At 35.8% G+C, this 17164-nt stretch overlaps 1 protein-coding gene across 2 annotated transcripts; it reads right to left on the bottom strand.

Annotated features, from left to right (window-relative positions):
- Window positions 1-370: 370 nt before the first annotated feature.
- LOC106870697 (transmembrane and ubiquitin-like domain-containing protein 1) lies at window positions 371-12761 on the bottom strand. Of its 2 annotated transcripts, none has more exons than XM_014916862.3 (3): window positions 12555-12761; window positions 4940-5536; window positions 371-4321 (listed from the first exon to the last, which is right to left on the bottom strand). In XM_014916862.3, the coding sequence occupies exons 2-3, from the start codon at window positions 5518-5520 to the stop codon at window positions 3904-3906; spliced, it is 999 nt and encodes a 332-aa protein (XP_014772348.1). In that variant the 5' UTR covers window positions 5521-5536; window positions 12555-12761; the 3' UTR covers window positions 371-3903. The 2 variants fall into 2 exon arrangements, with proteins under 2 accessions (XP_014772348.1, XP_052824857.1); XM_052968897.2 differs by lacking the exon at window positions 12555-12761 and adding an exon at window positions 12253-12430.
- Between the last annotated feature and the right edge of the window lie 4403 nt (window positions 12762-17164).

Genomic DNA, 17164 nt, shown 5'->3' with positions numbered 1-17164 from the left:
TCTATCGTAGTGGCATCTCCAGACCTCTTTCTTTGCATCCTCATTTAATGCAAGCGTACCATCATCCATGCGAACACATTTCTCTCCTACAACATCACTATTCTCTCTCCTACACTGTCTTGCAACACGAAATACCTCGAGTCTTTGGTCCTCACGGCGCAGAACATTGTGCCATGATGCACAATATGCTGAACCACAATAACTATGGTAAAATGTATGTCTTAGTAACATTCTTGGGGTAGCAAGCATGAGGAAGGTGCAGAAAAACAGAGAAACCATCAGTGTTAGGTGAACAAAGATGAAAAGGTGAACAATAAAATATTACTTTAAACACATCTACACAGAAGGATGGAGAAAAAAAGAAAAAAAAGACAATAGCATATTTTATTATCATAATTGTCTTCTTAGGTTAACAGATAAATTACAATGTTTTTTCTTTCAACTCATTAAAATCAAATCAATAAATACAATCAATAAATAGTTAAAGAAATAGTTCAGAATGGCGAGGAAATGACAATAACAATAAGAAATAATGAAATTAAAGAAAAAATACATCCATGTGGTTGTTTAACTGTAGCAGAAAGTAGATGAGTAATGTGTAGTTAATTAACATTTTAAGTAAAAGAACATGTTAATTAAAACATAGGACATAGTGACAAGGTAATCAGTGTCCATGTTACAGGGGAAAATAACAGTGGATAGAATTATTAAAATGAAGGAAATATAGGAGTTACTGTTTTGGGGAATAACAGACCTGAGCATATACATATATAGCAACATGCACAACACATTATTAATGTGTGTGTGTATCTATATGTGTATGCACACACACATATATTATCATAGATGATTGTATCTTAACACATAAATACATACTTTCACAGATATTTATATACATACATAAAAGCAAATATATGTATATATATTTTAAGTTGTAGACGGCAGTTTTGCATCTGGGTAGCTAAAGTTTTGCATAGGATTGCATCTTTTCAAGGAGAGGGGGTCATTATGTCAGATCCTGTCTATAAAGGAAGGCAATGCTTGACAAAGCTGCTAGTTCATAGATATATACATATTTATATACACACACACACACGGCATTGTACATACTAAATATTCATATGGTAGAGTCTCACATAAGTAATACAGTCTCCTGGGGTATTTCCCTGCCTTCCTTATTGTTGATAATTATAACCAGCATCACAGCTTTTGTTTTATATATCATCATCATTACCATTTAACAGCCATTTTTCCATGCTGGCATGGGTTAGATAATTCAACAGAAACTTACAAACCAGAGGGGTGCACTGAACTCCAATATCTGCTTTGGCATGGTACTATCATTGGATCCCCTTCCTAAAACCAACCACTTCACAGATTAGAGATTATCTCTTAGTCTTACCAACTGAGCTGAATATGCTTCTTTGAGAAGATCTATCAGTGCTTTTTTCAAAATGGGCTGTACTGCACGTAGGGAAGAAGGGCAATGAAAAATTTTATATGAGCACTGGGGAGAAAGGTGGCAGGCAGGATTGTTGTTGATGTAGATGTGTCTGTAATGTTTTTTTTTTTTAAATCTTTGTTTACAATTTAAATATTAACTTTTAAAATATATTTAAACATAATATCTAATAAACTGCTTGTTAATCACAATCGCATCAACAATAATATCAATAGACTTCAAAATGTGAATAAGTAAATAATCAAAACTGAATACATACCACCTCTGCATGCAAGTTATGAACAATAAACTGAAGCATAGCCTAAAAGACATTCTCTCTCACTAAGCCCTGAAACTACTTTTCACTTTTACTCCTATTTCCCCTTCCCTAACACACTCTCTCTCCACCTGTAAAAAAAAAACTGTGAAGACCCCCAAATGACCATAGGATGTACCTAGAAAGTTCCCCACCGAGGCACAAGTCTGGGTTAGATTGTTTATGGAAGACCAGCAGTTACCCATGCATATCAACCTCCCTTTCCATGTGACTGATGTTATCCAAAGGAAAGGCAAAGGCTGATACAGTTTGGCACTGGTGATGCTGCAACTCATTTCTACAGCTGAGTGAACTGGAGCAATGTGAAATAAAGGGTCTTGCTCAAGAACACAACACAGAGCCTGGTCCAGGAATCAGACTCATTACCTTATGATTGTGAGCCCAATGCTCTAGCCACTGAACCATGCACTTTCACTATTTATATTAAGCTTTCCACCACCTCTCTCAATAAAAAGACCAGAGAAACTCCAATAACAACTGTCCTGGATCATGATGAGCTATCTAACCCATGCTGTCATGGTAGGGAGACTGATCAACCCTATCAATGGGTCCTATCACTCAACCCCTCTGACATAGCTCTTTCCCTTCTACTCTCCCTTTGTCTTCACCACTTCCACCACTTAACCTCCTTCTTATACACAGGTATGGGCTGGACACAACAGGACTGCATCATGTTCCAGTGTCTGCTATGGCATGGCTTCTAAGGCTGGATGTCCTTCCTAACACCAACCACTTTATAGAATATACTGTACTGGGTGCACCAGCACTTGGAAGGTCACCAAATAATTTCTAACTAAAAGACAAAAAAAAAAAAAAAGTAAACACTTCATGTAGCTAATATTACTGGTGACTTCTTTGCTTTTAAATTTTAAACACCTTCAGAAGTTTTTGTCTTCTAACTGCAAAGATAATCAAAGTTAAGTGAAGTTTTTTTTTCAACTCACTTGGCTGCATGGCACGTGATCAAGAAGTTTGCTTTCCATCTATGTGGCTTTGAGTTCAGTCCCACTACACAGTACCTTGAGTAAGAGTCTTCTAATACAGCCTTAAGTCAATCAAAGCCTTGTGAATAGATATGGCAGACAGAAACTGAAAGAAACTTGTTGTACATGTGCATGTGTCCTTGTCTTGACAGTGCATCATAGTTGTAAACAAGTGTCACCATTATACAAGTAGTGTTGTTCATTTCTAACCATCCATGAAAATAATTCTGGCCATGGGTAATATGGGTGAGGGATGGTGACAGGAAAGACATCTGGCCATAGAGAATCTGTCTCAATGATTTCCAATTCAACGATGCTTGCATAGAAATGCAGACAATTAAGCAAAGCCATGATGGTATATTACAATGTGAGACAGCCATGCATGCATTTAGTACATAAAGTATAATGTTAGTGCCTCTCTCTCTCTATGTATATGTGTGTGTGTGTGTGTGTGTGTGTGTGTGTGTGTGTGTGTATGTATATATATATATATATATATATATATATATCCATGGATGTGACAGGTTCATACATATACACTCACACACACACACAGACAAATGTTGCTGATTCTGGAAGAACATAAGAAAATCAGTACAAAGTCAACAATGTGATGACTAATTACATTTCAACAGATCTAATTAGTGACACAACTTAACAAGTTGAAAGAAGAGCAGACATTCTTCTAAATATCTCTAAGTCTCTAATAGCTCTTTGTATATATATGCGAGTGATGAGGAGCACTTAGTGTTCAAAAGAAGTATGTCTCCAATAACATAACATTGATACATATGCAGAAATACACATACATACATATGTAGAAATACATACACATACACACATATATAAATACATATGCATGTAAACATAGACACACATACATATATAAACTCATATGAATATGCAGACACACATAAACACACTTAAATACAAACACATATATATTCTAATCTTTCCTTCTCTTCATCTCTATGTACATTTTTAGTATATAATTGGTATATACACATATAAATACTTTTAAATTCTAAACCATTACATTTATACGTGTATATGTGTGTGTATGCAAGTACATTTACATATATGTATGTATGTGTGTGCGATACACACTCACTTAAATGTGTGTATATCTTTTTTTTAATTCTTTATATCTGTTGAATTGCTCGGAAGCGAATGGCACGAAAAAATGCCAAAGACATGGCGAGCAGGAAGAGAACAACACCAAGAAGAGGCATGATGCTACTATAAATGAATGAGTCTTCAAATGCAAATTGTTGATACCAAATAATAGCAAAGAGAATAATAAGGAATGGATAAACAACCCTCTCTATAAATGTCTCTTGCCTGCCCTCATTTATTGGGGGAGGTACAAATGCAGCACCGGCTTGATTTGATGTCGATTCCTCATTTCGACGAGCAAGGGAAGGTGTAATCAAACAATGGATAATGGAATTTCCCTTCACGTTACATGAACTCAATGTGGAAGTATCATTACCAAGAGCTTTCCCGTTGAAGATGAAGCGTACCATTTTGTTATCTGAAAGTTCTTTTCTAAAATGTGACCTGCAAGACAGAAAAAAAAAAAAAAAGAAAAGAAAGACAACCTTCAGATGAAAGGCAAAATGTTTGTTTAAAAATATAACATTAATATTAGAACATGTGACAAGGTGGTGAGCTGGCAGTATCACAAGCACACCACCCAAAATGCTTAGTAGCATTTTGTCTATCTACATTCTGAGTTCAAATTCTATTGAGGTTGATTTTATCTTTCATCCTTTCGGGGTCAATAAAATAAGCACCAGCTGAACACTGGGGTTAGTTTAATTGACTTGACCCCTCCCCTAAAAACTGCTGACATTGTGTCAAAATTTGAAACTGATATTAGAACATGTTACAGATAAGTGCAGGTGTGGCTGTGTGGTAAAAATATTCACTGTAAAGATGAGGTTAATAATCAGAAAAATTACAATCTTAATTGAACAGAAAAATTAATTTTTAAAAAAATTTCTAAGATATTTGTGATAAACCTGGTTAGCAATTGAGAAATTTTATAAAACACAAGAGAGATTCATTATAAAATCTCCTGTGGTGCTGATCATCTAATTACACTGTGACCATGACTTATTACAAACCCCACTTGTCCCAGTTACAAGTGTGTGTAGAGAAAAATCAGTTACTTACTGTCGAAATCCTCCAATTGTATCAGATAAATATGCATCAACAATGCGCTGAGTATTGTTCAAATACATCAGTTTTATTTTTACTTGCTTCTCTTTCTTTTCTTCTTCTTCTCCTTCTTCCGCCACAGTCTCAAAAGAATTCTGGTCACCGCTCACCAGATTCTCATTAACTTGAGCTGATGCAGATTCACTTTGATCTTCACCATCTTCATTTGAAGCAAGATTTTCTGAATCTTTGTCAGCATCTTCCAATAAATTACTTTCTGAAGAGTTGTCTGTCGTGTCATCCTTTGCCGTCTCTACACTGGTAGTTTCAGCACTCCGCACCAAGACAGGTGTTGGAGAAACTTCTTCAAGTGGTTCACTTGGTTGAAGTGGTGGTTCCGCAGTGACATGTACTGCAGCATGGTTGGGTTGGACGTTGGTGAAAATTAAATCTTGCATTGACTCAAGGACAAACACATTAACAAAAGGGATAAAGCGTAACTGAGTTGATAACCAACAAGCCGTTATGAGGATGACAGCAAACATTATCATCATGGCGTATGTCACCTCATCTCCGAAGCCTTCAATCATTGGCATTTTGACTATTTAGTGTCTGAAAAGAAGCAAAGGTCAGTCATCATCATCATCATTATCAACATTAAACTACATGATATCAAAACAACTTTCAGATAACAACATATTAACTGACTATGTCTACCAGTTTCCCATATTAAACATGTCTATTATACCGACAAGGAAATTGATCTTTAGGCAGGGTTGTAGAGTTAATAAACAAAATCTCCAACTCCAGCCCCTCAAATCATGATAACTCCACAATTTATGGTGCCACTAACTCCTCTTTCTTTCATAATTAGACTAATAATATATTTCATAAAGGTGACGAGCTGGCAGAATCGTAAGCACAATTTTGTCTGTCTTCACATTCTGTTCTGTGTTCAAATTCCACTGCAGTTAATTTTGGCTTTCATCCTTTCAGGGTCAATAAAATAAGTATCAGTTGTGTACTGGTGTTGATGTAATTGATTTACTCCTCCCCCTGAAATTGCTGGCCTTGTGCCAAAACTTGAAGTCAATAATATATTTCATATATTGATTAAAAGCACACAACATACACGGTGAATGTGATTCACTAGCCTAAATTTTAGCACCCTAATGTCTTAAAGTTAGGCTTAAGGTAAAAAGATATTCTAAGTTTTAACAGTCTAGCTCACTTCTGCTGTTTACATCAGTGCTTGGAAGGAAGGTGTGTAGCATGTGATCATTGCATTGACCATAATTGAGATTGTTGAGCAGAGAATCTGCATCAAATTTTGCCAAAAGCTTGGTGATACCTGCTCAGAGGTCTATGCAAAGTTTGCAAAAAGTTTTCATCGTTCTCGACACAATCCAGGAGATCTTGTGCAACTGAAACCCGAGTGTCCTTTTGGTCAGCTGAAAGCAGTTTTGGCAGACACATGTCTCATACCCAAATCTTCAGTGATAATGGACTGAACTGAACTGTAACGAATCTGCACATCCTCTTATAACTCACAGATGGTGATGCGATGCTTCTCTCAGTTTTGCTGGTTGCAGGTCTCCTGGAATGTTCATCAATATCGACACATTTTCGACCATCTTGGAAACGCCTGAACCACTCATACACTTGTGTGCAGCTCATACACTCCTCTCCATACACTTTCTGCAACTTTATGTGGGCCTCTGAGCAGTTATCGCCATGACAACTTTCTCTGTTATGGTCAATGCAATGATCACACACTACACACCTTCCTTCCAAGCACTGCTGTAAATAGTGAAAGTGAGCTAGAACGTTAAAACTTAGTGAGCATGCAAAGCAGAGCTCAAGGTCAATCTATGCCAAGCAGCTTCACTCTGTGTACTGTGTACTTTAGCTTCATTACTATGGCAACAGTCCGGATACTAATTGATCAGACCTCATGTGTGTGCGTATATATATATATATATATATATATATATATATATATATATACACACACACACACAAAAGAAAAAAATAAAAGAATATAAAAATAAAGTACAAAAATACTATAAAAAAGATTAGTAATATTGTTTACTATTTCAAAACTTCAAAAGTAAAACTAAAAGACTGAGCATTGCATCTTAACAAACGAACATTTCAAATGAAATAAACTCAATTAGATACATAAATCATCCTTTCAATTTCAATATAAAATTTAAGTCAATGTTATATAAAAGATTCCAATGAATGAAATAAAATTTACTAATATCTTGTTCTTAAAAACAGAACTACTTCCACCTGATCAACCTTCAGTGAAACTCTTAAATTTGATTTATTATCCTCCAATTAGTATCTATGAAATCAGTTAAATTAATAACTATAAAATTGGAAATTTTAATGCATGACTGTTTACTTTTAGTCAGACTATGTACATTTCTACTGAGTTCAGCTCCAATAACCTAATGACTGCTTCCAACTCTGACTCCATAACACTAACTTTACAACCAATCATGTTTTAGGTGTACCAGATGTATTTATAGTTAATTTGGAGAGGAAGTTGACACTCCATATAGATATACCTGTTCGTGTAACTACTTACAGCTAAGCAAGTATCAGTTTCATTTTACCATTGACAACATCAAAGACAGTTCTGTGATATATTGTATGCATGCAAACATGTTGTTTAGCACCAAGTCAGCCTTGAAAGAACACACTTATGATCAAAGGTATTCCAGCCATGACCATCCATTCCCCAGGCACAGTTCACTGAAACCTATATCACAATGCTCCGTAAGATGGCAGGATGTAATCTGGAATTTGGATGGTATCTTTAACAGATCAAGAGATCACGTAGAAGCCCTCATTAGCAGCAGAAGGTGGGAAGCCTTCATTAACAGCAGAAATTGTACCATATCTGTGAATATCTAGGAATGGAAATTAAAAGTTGTTGCACATCAGTAACCATACAACAGAGGTGTGCTGGAACACATGAATATATTCATCATCATCATCTAACATTCATTTTCCATGCTGGCATGAGTTGGACAGTTTGACTAAAACCTGGTAAGCTGCACCAGGTTCCAGTCTGATTTGGTATGGTTTCTACAGCTGGATGCCCTTCCTAATGCCAAACACTCCAAGAGTGTAGTGGGTGCTTTTCACTTATTTAAACTTCCAGCAATGAAGAATGAAACACATGTATGTCATATCACACCTGTAAACCAACAACAAAAGTCTGCTGGAGGTTGTGTGATTGTGTCAACAGTTTCATCACTATATATTTTTCTCTCAATATACAATATCAAAACCAACATATACACACAATAAGTGATGATTAATTATAATTATACAAAGTCATACATGTACAAACACACACACACACACATATGAATTCAACCAGATTGACACTTCCAGACACATACATTATCATCTACCCATGACTGACAAAACCAGTTATTGGAGTACCTCCCTAGATGCGCTAGCTGTCAGAAAGGTCCCTGATAGCCAGAAGGATCATGATATTAAAATCTTTTCAGTCATTGATATTGTCAAACTAGGATTTCTTCTGCTTCATTGGCTTCCTTCAATTGTGCCACAAAGAATGGTTTGGGGCAGAAATTGAAACAGGATACATGTCTGTAGTGGTGAAATTTCTGCAACAGAGAGTGGTTCCTGCCTGCCAACACATTCCAAGACTGCTGCCTATCAAAGCTATTTGTGCTCTGTGTACAATATGCATAGTAGCATTTCAAAGTACTTGTGTTTAAATGCCTGGATTCTTCATTCCTTGTCAGTTGTAAGAGTCTAGCTTTTGCATGCTTACAGAAAGCAAGGAGTGACCAGGGACTTGCACACTGAGCTTCATGGAAAAACTGATAAGCTTGCTTTTCCACATGACATTCAGTACCATCATGGTACATGAAACTAAGCCAAGTCTTGTGTTTGTCCACTCTATCATGATGTTGTCTTTGCTCTAAGTGAATGCAAGATATTTAACTCTTTAGCATTCAGATTATTCAGTTACATGTAATGCTTATTTATTTACACTGTTTCAAATTAATCATGAATTATTTTGTAGCTTCAAGATTCTGATGATGTCGTAGTTTATTTTTGGAATGACATTGTAAGGTAGATGTGAGGGGCCAGATTTGGCTAGTTTGAACATAAAACAGGTAGAATACTTGGGTCAGATACAGTTGGTTTAAATGCTAAAAAGTTAAAGCTGTCCATTTCTTCAAGGTTTTGTTTATTCAACATGATGTTTGATGATGTGTTCTAGAGGTAGCTATTGATCAGAATCTTGCCCTTTTCTCAAGTGATCTCCATTCCATGAATTACAGCCTTATGGCAGGTACCTGGAGTTCTACTACATTGCATCTCATTAAGACAATATCAACAACAAAATTCAAGTTACAATGAGGCCATTCTCCAGCAGAAATGGACGTTTCAAAGTCACATTGTACTCCATGTATGATGTTTACCAGGAAGTTGTAGAAAAACATTTAGGAAGGGATACAGCCATGACAAACTCCATCTGAAGTCTAAAGAAGTCTCCCAAGTTGTTTTTCTGAAGTGAGCTGTCTGAATTTTTGTACATACATACACAGAAACATGAAACACTTGCAAAGAAACAACAAAAATACACACTTTTCATATATATGTATGCATAGATTATATATTTATGGGATGGTGGGGCTGGATAGAACTAAGATGATGAGAGGAAACAAGATGAGTAGGATGGGAATGTTTGAATGGAACTGGTATGAGCCCAGATAGCTTCTTGCAGAGGCCATTATAGTCACAGTGGAAACAGTGTACCAGAGTGTATCTCAGAGTTACTTTACACCAATCAGCCAGTTGTTTATAGTGTATTGGTAAATGAATCTTTGTCAATCAGTTGAATGCTGTTTTATTTCAACTTGGTCTCAGATAGTTGTGTGTTGCAAACAACATCTAACATGTGAACAATAAAATGTTTATGGTGGTCTTTAGTTAATGTTTAGCAACTGTATAGAGCTGATGTATATTTTGATCCTTAAAACAAAGCCTAACTTTGGAGAAATAGTTCTGCCAATGCAAAATAAATGTGATGTGACTTCTACAAATTATAAGCATTTTAGCTGTGTGCAGTTCATGTGAAAAACAGTGACGTGCAAGTCTGTTTCTTTGATGTGTAATGTGTCTTCAAGCTGTTAAAAGAAACCAGATTGTCACATTCCCATGCTTTGATAGAATGGGGCAGAGTAACTGTACATGGAAAGGGCAGACCAGGTGTAGAACATGTAAATTGAATATGGAGGATGATGGCAAAGAAAAGTTTAAGAAGTGATGGGCAGTATCACCTATGTAAGAGTGGTTTGTTAAAACTGAATAAATAGTCAATTTATTTAGGGAGCAGTGTGGGTGACAAAACTGAACCTTTAGGTATACCAGAGTTAACTGAGTGCAGGAGAGGGGGTGAGAGAGAGATTAACATATGCTGCACTGAAGTGGTTTGACAAGATGTAGGAGAAGACAGAGAATATAGGTGTGTGAAACTTAGCTAAGAGGTCTCACATAAGACACAGTTAAGGGCTTTGTTCATATGGGCAACACCATTGCTTTTGTATAGTCCTCAAATGTGGGAAACCACTACTGAGTGACAGAGCTAAGCAGTTTCTGGTTTCACACCAGAAACCATACTCATATGATGATGATGACGATGGTGGTGGTAATGTAGCAGTAGTAGTAGTAATAGTAGTAGTAGATGTGGCTGAACCAGTGTCCAGATATTCTGTGGGGAAGATTTCGTTCATTACCGTAACATCGAATGGTGTGTTCTGAAAGTTATAAGGCAGGACCATCTATCTCAGATGTTTACGACTTAAATAACATAATGTCGTCGTGTTGACAGTCTGACAGACACTATTAAAAATATTCCAATTATTAGTGTCAGACACTCACATTGGGATTCACAAGGTTAACGGTTCAATCTTCAAAAATGATGGTATTTGCAAATTTTATGCAAATTACCCAATGAATCAATTTACTGGGCTATTTATGTATGTGTGTACACATGTACACACAACCATACCTGTGTCTATGGTGTTTGTTGGTAAACAGTAGCACGATCAGGTAAGCAAGGATACGACTGTGTGTGTGTGTGTAATACAAATAATATATAGATATATGGGTACAGGACATAAAAAAACGTTAAACACAATGAGAAAGGAAAACAGAAAACGAACTTTTTTCGAACAACGAAAAAAACACAGAAGCGAGACATGCAACATAAAGAGTATCTCCCTTCGTCAGGTGTCCCTGTTCCATATACTCCGCGTTTCGAAGGCAATATATATATATATATATATATATATATATATATATATATATATATATATATATATATATATATATATATAACAAATTGGGATGGCGAAGGAAAGAAACATTTATGTACTTCATTAACTTACAGCTGAAACATGTCTATACTGAGTTCTAACACGCACACATATATAAGTAATAAAGTTAATGTCTGGTCATATATATTTACACGAAGTAAATATGATCCACTGATGATGTATATGTGTATACATACACAAAAAGTAAACGCAGTGTATAGTGACATGCATTATATAAGATTTATTAAATGTTCTTCAATAATTCATGTGAGTCCTGCTCCACTTTATATATTTTATTTCCAAACCAAATCTGATTCCACACCCAATCTAACTGATTCTTACTAATATGTCTATATGTCCAATATTGGCATTTTGAGCAGTTAACAAAATCTATTTAAATTGTTCCTCAATAGCTATCACACTATCATAGCAGTAGATTAAATAAAAGCGGTGGAGGTTTAAAATCGAATCGAGGAAAAGGAAACGACATGATAAACAACAACTGCTTAAAAAGAAATAAAAATGAAACTGAGGCCAACCCGGAACCCTTACAGGTCCCAGATTACCCTCACTGGTAACGGCAAGTGTCCCTCTTCCAACTATACTGAGAATTAGTCCATTTCCTCCAACTGTACATGTCACTCATACTTTTTAGCAAATTTACTGGAAGGCAATACCTGCCTCCTTCAACTTACTCCAAGCAGAAACGGAAGAAGTTGATGAGGTGTTAGTAGACATTAAAAAAATTCCTGTTATAATGAGAAACCAAATTGATAGAAGAGTAAAACGCATCCTACTACAATTACTCCGTTTAGGCTGACCAAACCAAATGTTGTCTCCGCTCAAAACACTTGTCTATCTAATCTCAAAGTTTGAGTTTTGTTAACAACACTATTCAGTTTTTTCCCCCACTATTATTTAAGGTAAATAATAATAATAAACTTAACATACTGGAACATAAGTACAAGGTTACAGATCAAGGGGCGAAGTGTGAGAGTGAATTAAATTAGCCTCCTGTCTCTCGGTACTTCGCTGGTATTTCATTTTATCGCTTCCAGGAAAATAAAAGATTAAGTCGACCTTGGCGGGATTTGAACAACAAATACAACCATATGTGGTGGTGGGGAGGCTGAAGAATGTGATTATATAACAGTTTCATCGCTGTACAACATTAAAATACTGATGGCGAAGGAAAGATAGAATTATAAACAACAATGAAATAGAAAGAGATGCATGATTATTGTTGTTATTACCTTTCACTTAACTCGATGTAGACATTGCAAATACAATGATAGAAACCAGTATGTCACGTGACGACTACAATATACTTCCGCTAATCAACGAAACCGGACAGAAGTAATAACAAACTCATTGTAACCGGGCGGAAGTGTTCACAAACATATCCCTATCCTATTACAGTAACTGTTGATTGTCGTCTGTTGTGTATTTTACGAAACGGCAAGACAGCTCACTAATTTTTAAATGCAATAGTGTATGTCAAAGAAAGAAAGGTCGGGTGAATTATTTTATTTTACATAACCATTTCTAATCAACCAACACGCCATTATTTTAGCCCTTGTTACCTGCTCTATTGACCGGATTGAATTCTGTCATTTGCATACAACAGTAAATCCTAACTCAGATCACTTTAATTTTATGTCGCAAAATAATAAAAAAGTTTTACTTGCAATAATTCAGTGAAATTTTCACAAGTAAACAGTGAGAAAATGAAGGGAAAAAAAAAAATACATCAGTAAATAATCAAAATTTGGGATCTTGTTCAAAACGGAGGCACCAGTATTTTCTTAACGAAACACTTTGAAACTTGGGACACTGGTAGAATGTGTCATATAAAACATCTTTTTCTCTTAGTCTTCTTAACAAAAAAACGTACATCGCAAGTTATTTCATGTTAAAGTTGTCGTATTTCTGTAATTTCAACCAATGACTGACGTCCATTCAGCCGAATAACAGTAAGTGCTGACTACGTAAACAAACGATTCTCAAACGATTTTGGCGGTGATAAAATTATTATTTCCTTGTCAAAAAACGGCTGAAGCATATTGGCAGTAGCTAATAAACCTTTCTATTATAGGCACAAGGCATGGTTTTTGAGGGAAGGAGCAAGTCAATTAGGGTTAGGGAAAACGAACACATGTATGTTGCCTCTGCAAAATGTCAGAAGTAATGGAGATTAAATACGCTTTACACCGCTTAAACTGCCAAAGAAGTAACTTGTAAACAGCTGAATATTTGTCAGTGATTGGTTGAAATTATCGAAATAAGACAATTTTTTACATGAAATAAATTCGAATACAAAATTTTTTTTCTGTTGTATAACACAAAATAGATAAGTATACGAAGTTTGAAAGTCTTTCGGTACCAAAAACACTACATAAAACATAAATGAAAACTGGTGCCCCCGTTTTGAACAAGATCCAAAATTTGTCAAAATAATCAAAAAGTTGTCCTCATTGTCCCCATTATATCATCCCAGGAGAAACTGGTGTTTTCCTCTAAGTTTTTGAGACACCTCTAAACACGCACGCTATTACCGCGGGTGATAGCAAGGTTGAGGCCCTGAAACAACTAATTACCTTATTCAGTATCTATAATTTGTCTGATATTTCAATGAGACGGGACAGCAACGAAGTGAAAAAAAAAATGTTTTATTTTACTATTAGCGTATCCGTGATGTCAAAAATGCTGACCGTTTTATCAGTGACTAGCAGTATAGCCCGGCGCTGCTCGGGATTAAGTTAGGATTATTAAGTGATCAAGTGCTTTATTTCAAACCAAAATAAGTAACATCGACATCAGATTTGACCGAAATCCGTTGAAATTGGTTTGGCTGAAAATGGTCTGCTGGCAATTTGATTGGGTAATCCCATAAGGAATCAGTTTATTGGTTGTTTCCACTCATTGACTGTTTTTTTAAATGTTGCATTAGAGATCTGCATAGGAGAAGGTTGATCTGAAGGTTTGCATTGGGGATCTGGATTGGAGTAACTTAGGAAAACTTACCAACAGCCTTAACCAAAAAATAAGGGGCCTGTCCCTTCTAGGTTAACTCTAACTCTAACCCTGACCCTAAAACCATAACCCTAACACCAACTCTAATCCTAATCCTAACCCTAACACTAGCCTTAACCCTAACCCTAATCCTAACCGTAAAACTCTAACCCTAACCCTAACTGTAACACCCTAGTGGAAATCATGTGGGTGTTAATCTGAAAAATTGCCAAACCCTTTTTGTGGTCCGAAAAACGGGTTGGGGGGTGACTGACAAATTGTTACATACCTTTTTGTTTCATAGTTGTGAAATATAAACAAAACTCTTTTGCTCCCAAAGTAGTATATGTGCGTGTGTGAGAGGCGTGGGGGAAAGATGAACGATTTAAAATAAATAAATGATTTAAAATAAATATATTCTAATTGTTGTGTGAGAAAGTATATATAATCTCATTATAGAATATAGTCTTTCAAAGACATCTTATATTTTAAACTATATCTCATGTCTAAGAAAAAAAAATGCACTTTACATTTTACACTTACTCTGTCTTCCTTACCTACATTTTCTTTCGCAATACGCATTGTCTCCCTCTTCCACTTTTTCGTTCTTTTTTTCTTTTGTTAGACAATGGCAAACAAACTCTGCCTTGGTTAGAGAAATTTTTTTTCCTTAGACGCTTTGTGTCTCCTTTTCTCGCATTTTGTTGACTTTTTTTTGTTAGACGCTAGCAAACACTCTGTATCTCCCCTTGTCACAAACACACTATTTCTTTCTTTCTCTCTCTCCTTCACGCGCGTACGCACAGATTTGACTTCGCCATGTCAACAAACTTCAAAATTGGTAAAAGTTTATCGATTTTTACAGCTATACGCAGGTGCCTCTGAGAGAAAAAGTCGACGAAAATGCAGATAGGGTCATGAACAATGTCCTCCTAAAATTGGAGCAACATGCATGCTAATTTGTGGACGTGCATAAATTATACTCACGTACACACACACACACACATCTCGGCTTTTATATATATACGGATAAAAATGGCATCTCTAAACAATGAGAGAAACCATTGCTAAATGTCAGCAAATATATGTATATACACAGAACTGAAGCACTCAAAAAATCAGATACAGTTGTTACATCTCAGTTGAAAATATCGCCCACATAATGTGTGTGTTTGTATATATATATATACTCTTATATGTTTTAGCCCTAAAGCTGTGATCATGCTGGGGTGAGCATTTTAGTTTGTTTGAAGCATTGTAGTACAGAAGTAGAAAGTGAAAGAAAAGGGAAATAAGGAAAGCTTCTAACAATGCAGAAAGTTTAAAAAAAAAAAAGAGAACCCTTTATATTTCAGGTGCAAAGGCTTATCTTCAGAAGTAAGCAATCACAGAAATGTATATTTACATAGATTTCATTATTTTAAACTGCTTGGCATTCAGGTTAGCAGCAGCAGCAGAAGCAACTCTCCAACTATTGGTCATGGTTCCTTCAGTTTATAATATAGATAGATAGATAGATAGAGATAGACAGATAGATAGATAGATAGATAAAGACAGATACAATCAGTTTATGGGGTAACCCTGGGTTTCACATTCATAAATTGAGCTGATAACATTAACATCTAGCAATTCATTATAGAGAGAATCATCATGTTCATTCAGGTATGCTTTACAGAATCAGCTCCATGTAAATCTTTTCCTGGTTTGTACATAACTCTTGAGATAGTAGCTTTGCAGGTCTGGTTTGTGATTAGTTTCAACCAATGTTGTCTTTCGATATACGTAGTCATAGAACTGTCAGCATCCAAAGACTATGACTAGCAGTTCATTCTCTAGTTACTTGTAACTTTTTTTTGGGGGGGGGGGTCATGGAGGGTGCACATGATGCATACATGAAGTGGTGATCATCTTGTAATATACACGATTTGCTCTTGAGCTACCTACAGAAAGTATAATTGATTTCTTGACATCATAATACTTTAGAAGTACAGTGTTTGTTATCAGTTTACCAAACCTCTTCCTGTGTGTATCATTTCATATGAATTCAATGTCATCTTTGGTAAGCTCACATAATAGTGCTGAGGCATTAGATAAATTAGAACTAAATTTTGCAATACACATAGTCACTCAAAAAAAACAATCCGTGTCTTACTTGTTTGTAAGTCGTGGAAGCTCGCGAACTGCATAAGTATGTAACCAACATAACGAACTTAGTTTTACCAATTTCTGCTTTGTCAGGATTTGTTTTAATCCTCTGTTATGTTCCTTGTTTTGACACCCCAACATTAATATGTCAACAATGATTTTCAAACCATCAATTCCTTTAAAGATATTTTCCATGGCTCATTGCATAGCATCTCCCAAGCTTCATAAACCAAATGCAATATCTGCCAAACAATGTATTCATTGTACACAGTTTTGAGCTCTCATCTTCCAGCTCTGTAAGCCAGTAACTGAGTTGTGCACCCAGTTTAGTGAACTTAATAGCATTGCCTATTTACGCAGAAAATTCCTCAACTGTTACAGCTAGGTGATACCCACACAATAACTTAAGATTGATTGGATCAATGTAATCCTTATCTTGTCACCTTTTTGTACTGTGATCACTGGGTTCATTGATGCTCATGGTGATACTATTTGACAATAACACTAAGCTGCTCCATGTAATCAAGTTAAGCTTTCACTTTATCACAAACAGCAAATGGAGTTCTTTGTGAGAGTGTGACTGGTTTAACTTAATTGAGTACTGACAAGGTAATTTTCCAAAGGTTTTACACAGATCAGGGTAATCTCATGATGAGCTCCCTTCAAATCATTTTAATAAATTCAATTTAACACATGCATCATTTCC

Source organism: Octopus bimaculoides, chromosome 6 (assembly GCF_046866305.1).
Source record: "Octopus bimaculoides isolate indiv1 chromosome 6, ASM4686630v1, whole genome shotgun sequence".
Taxonomy (NCBI): Eukaryota; Metazoa; Mollusca; class Cephalopoda; order Octopoda; family Octopodidae; genus Octopus; species Octopus bimaculoides.
The sequence above is the reverse complement of the archived record's forward strand: the minus strand, read 5'-3'. Positions and strand labels throughout refer to the sequence as shown.

Bases quoted from the DNA above. Each gene is read 5' to 3' on its own strand.
- LOC106870697 (XM_014916862.3), bottom strand. From the start codon at position 5,520: ATGCCAATGATTGAAGGCTTCGGAGATGAGGTGACATACGCCATGATG. The intron at 4,322-4,939 runs GTAAGTAACTGA...TCTGTCTTGCAG, and splicing joins ACAATTGGAGGATTTCGACA to GTCACATTTTAGAAAAGAAC.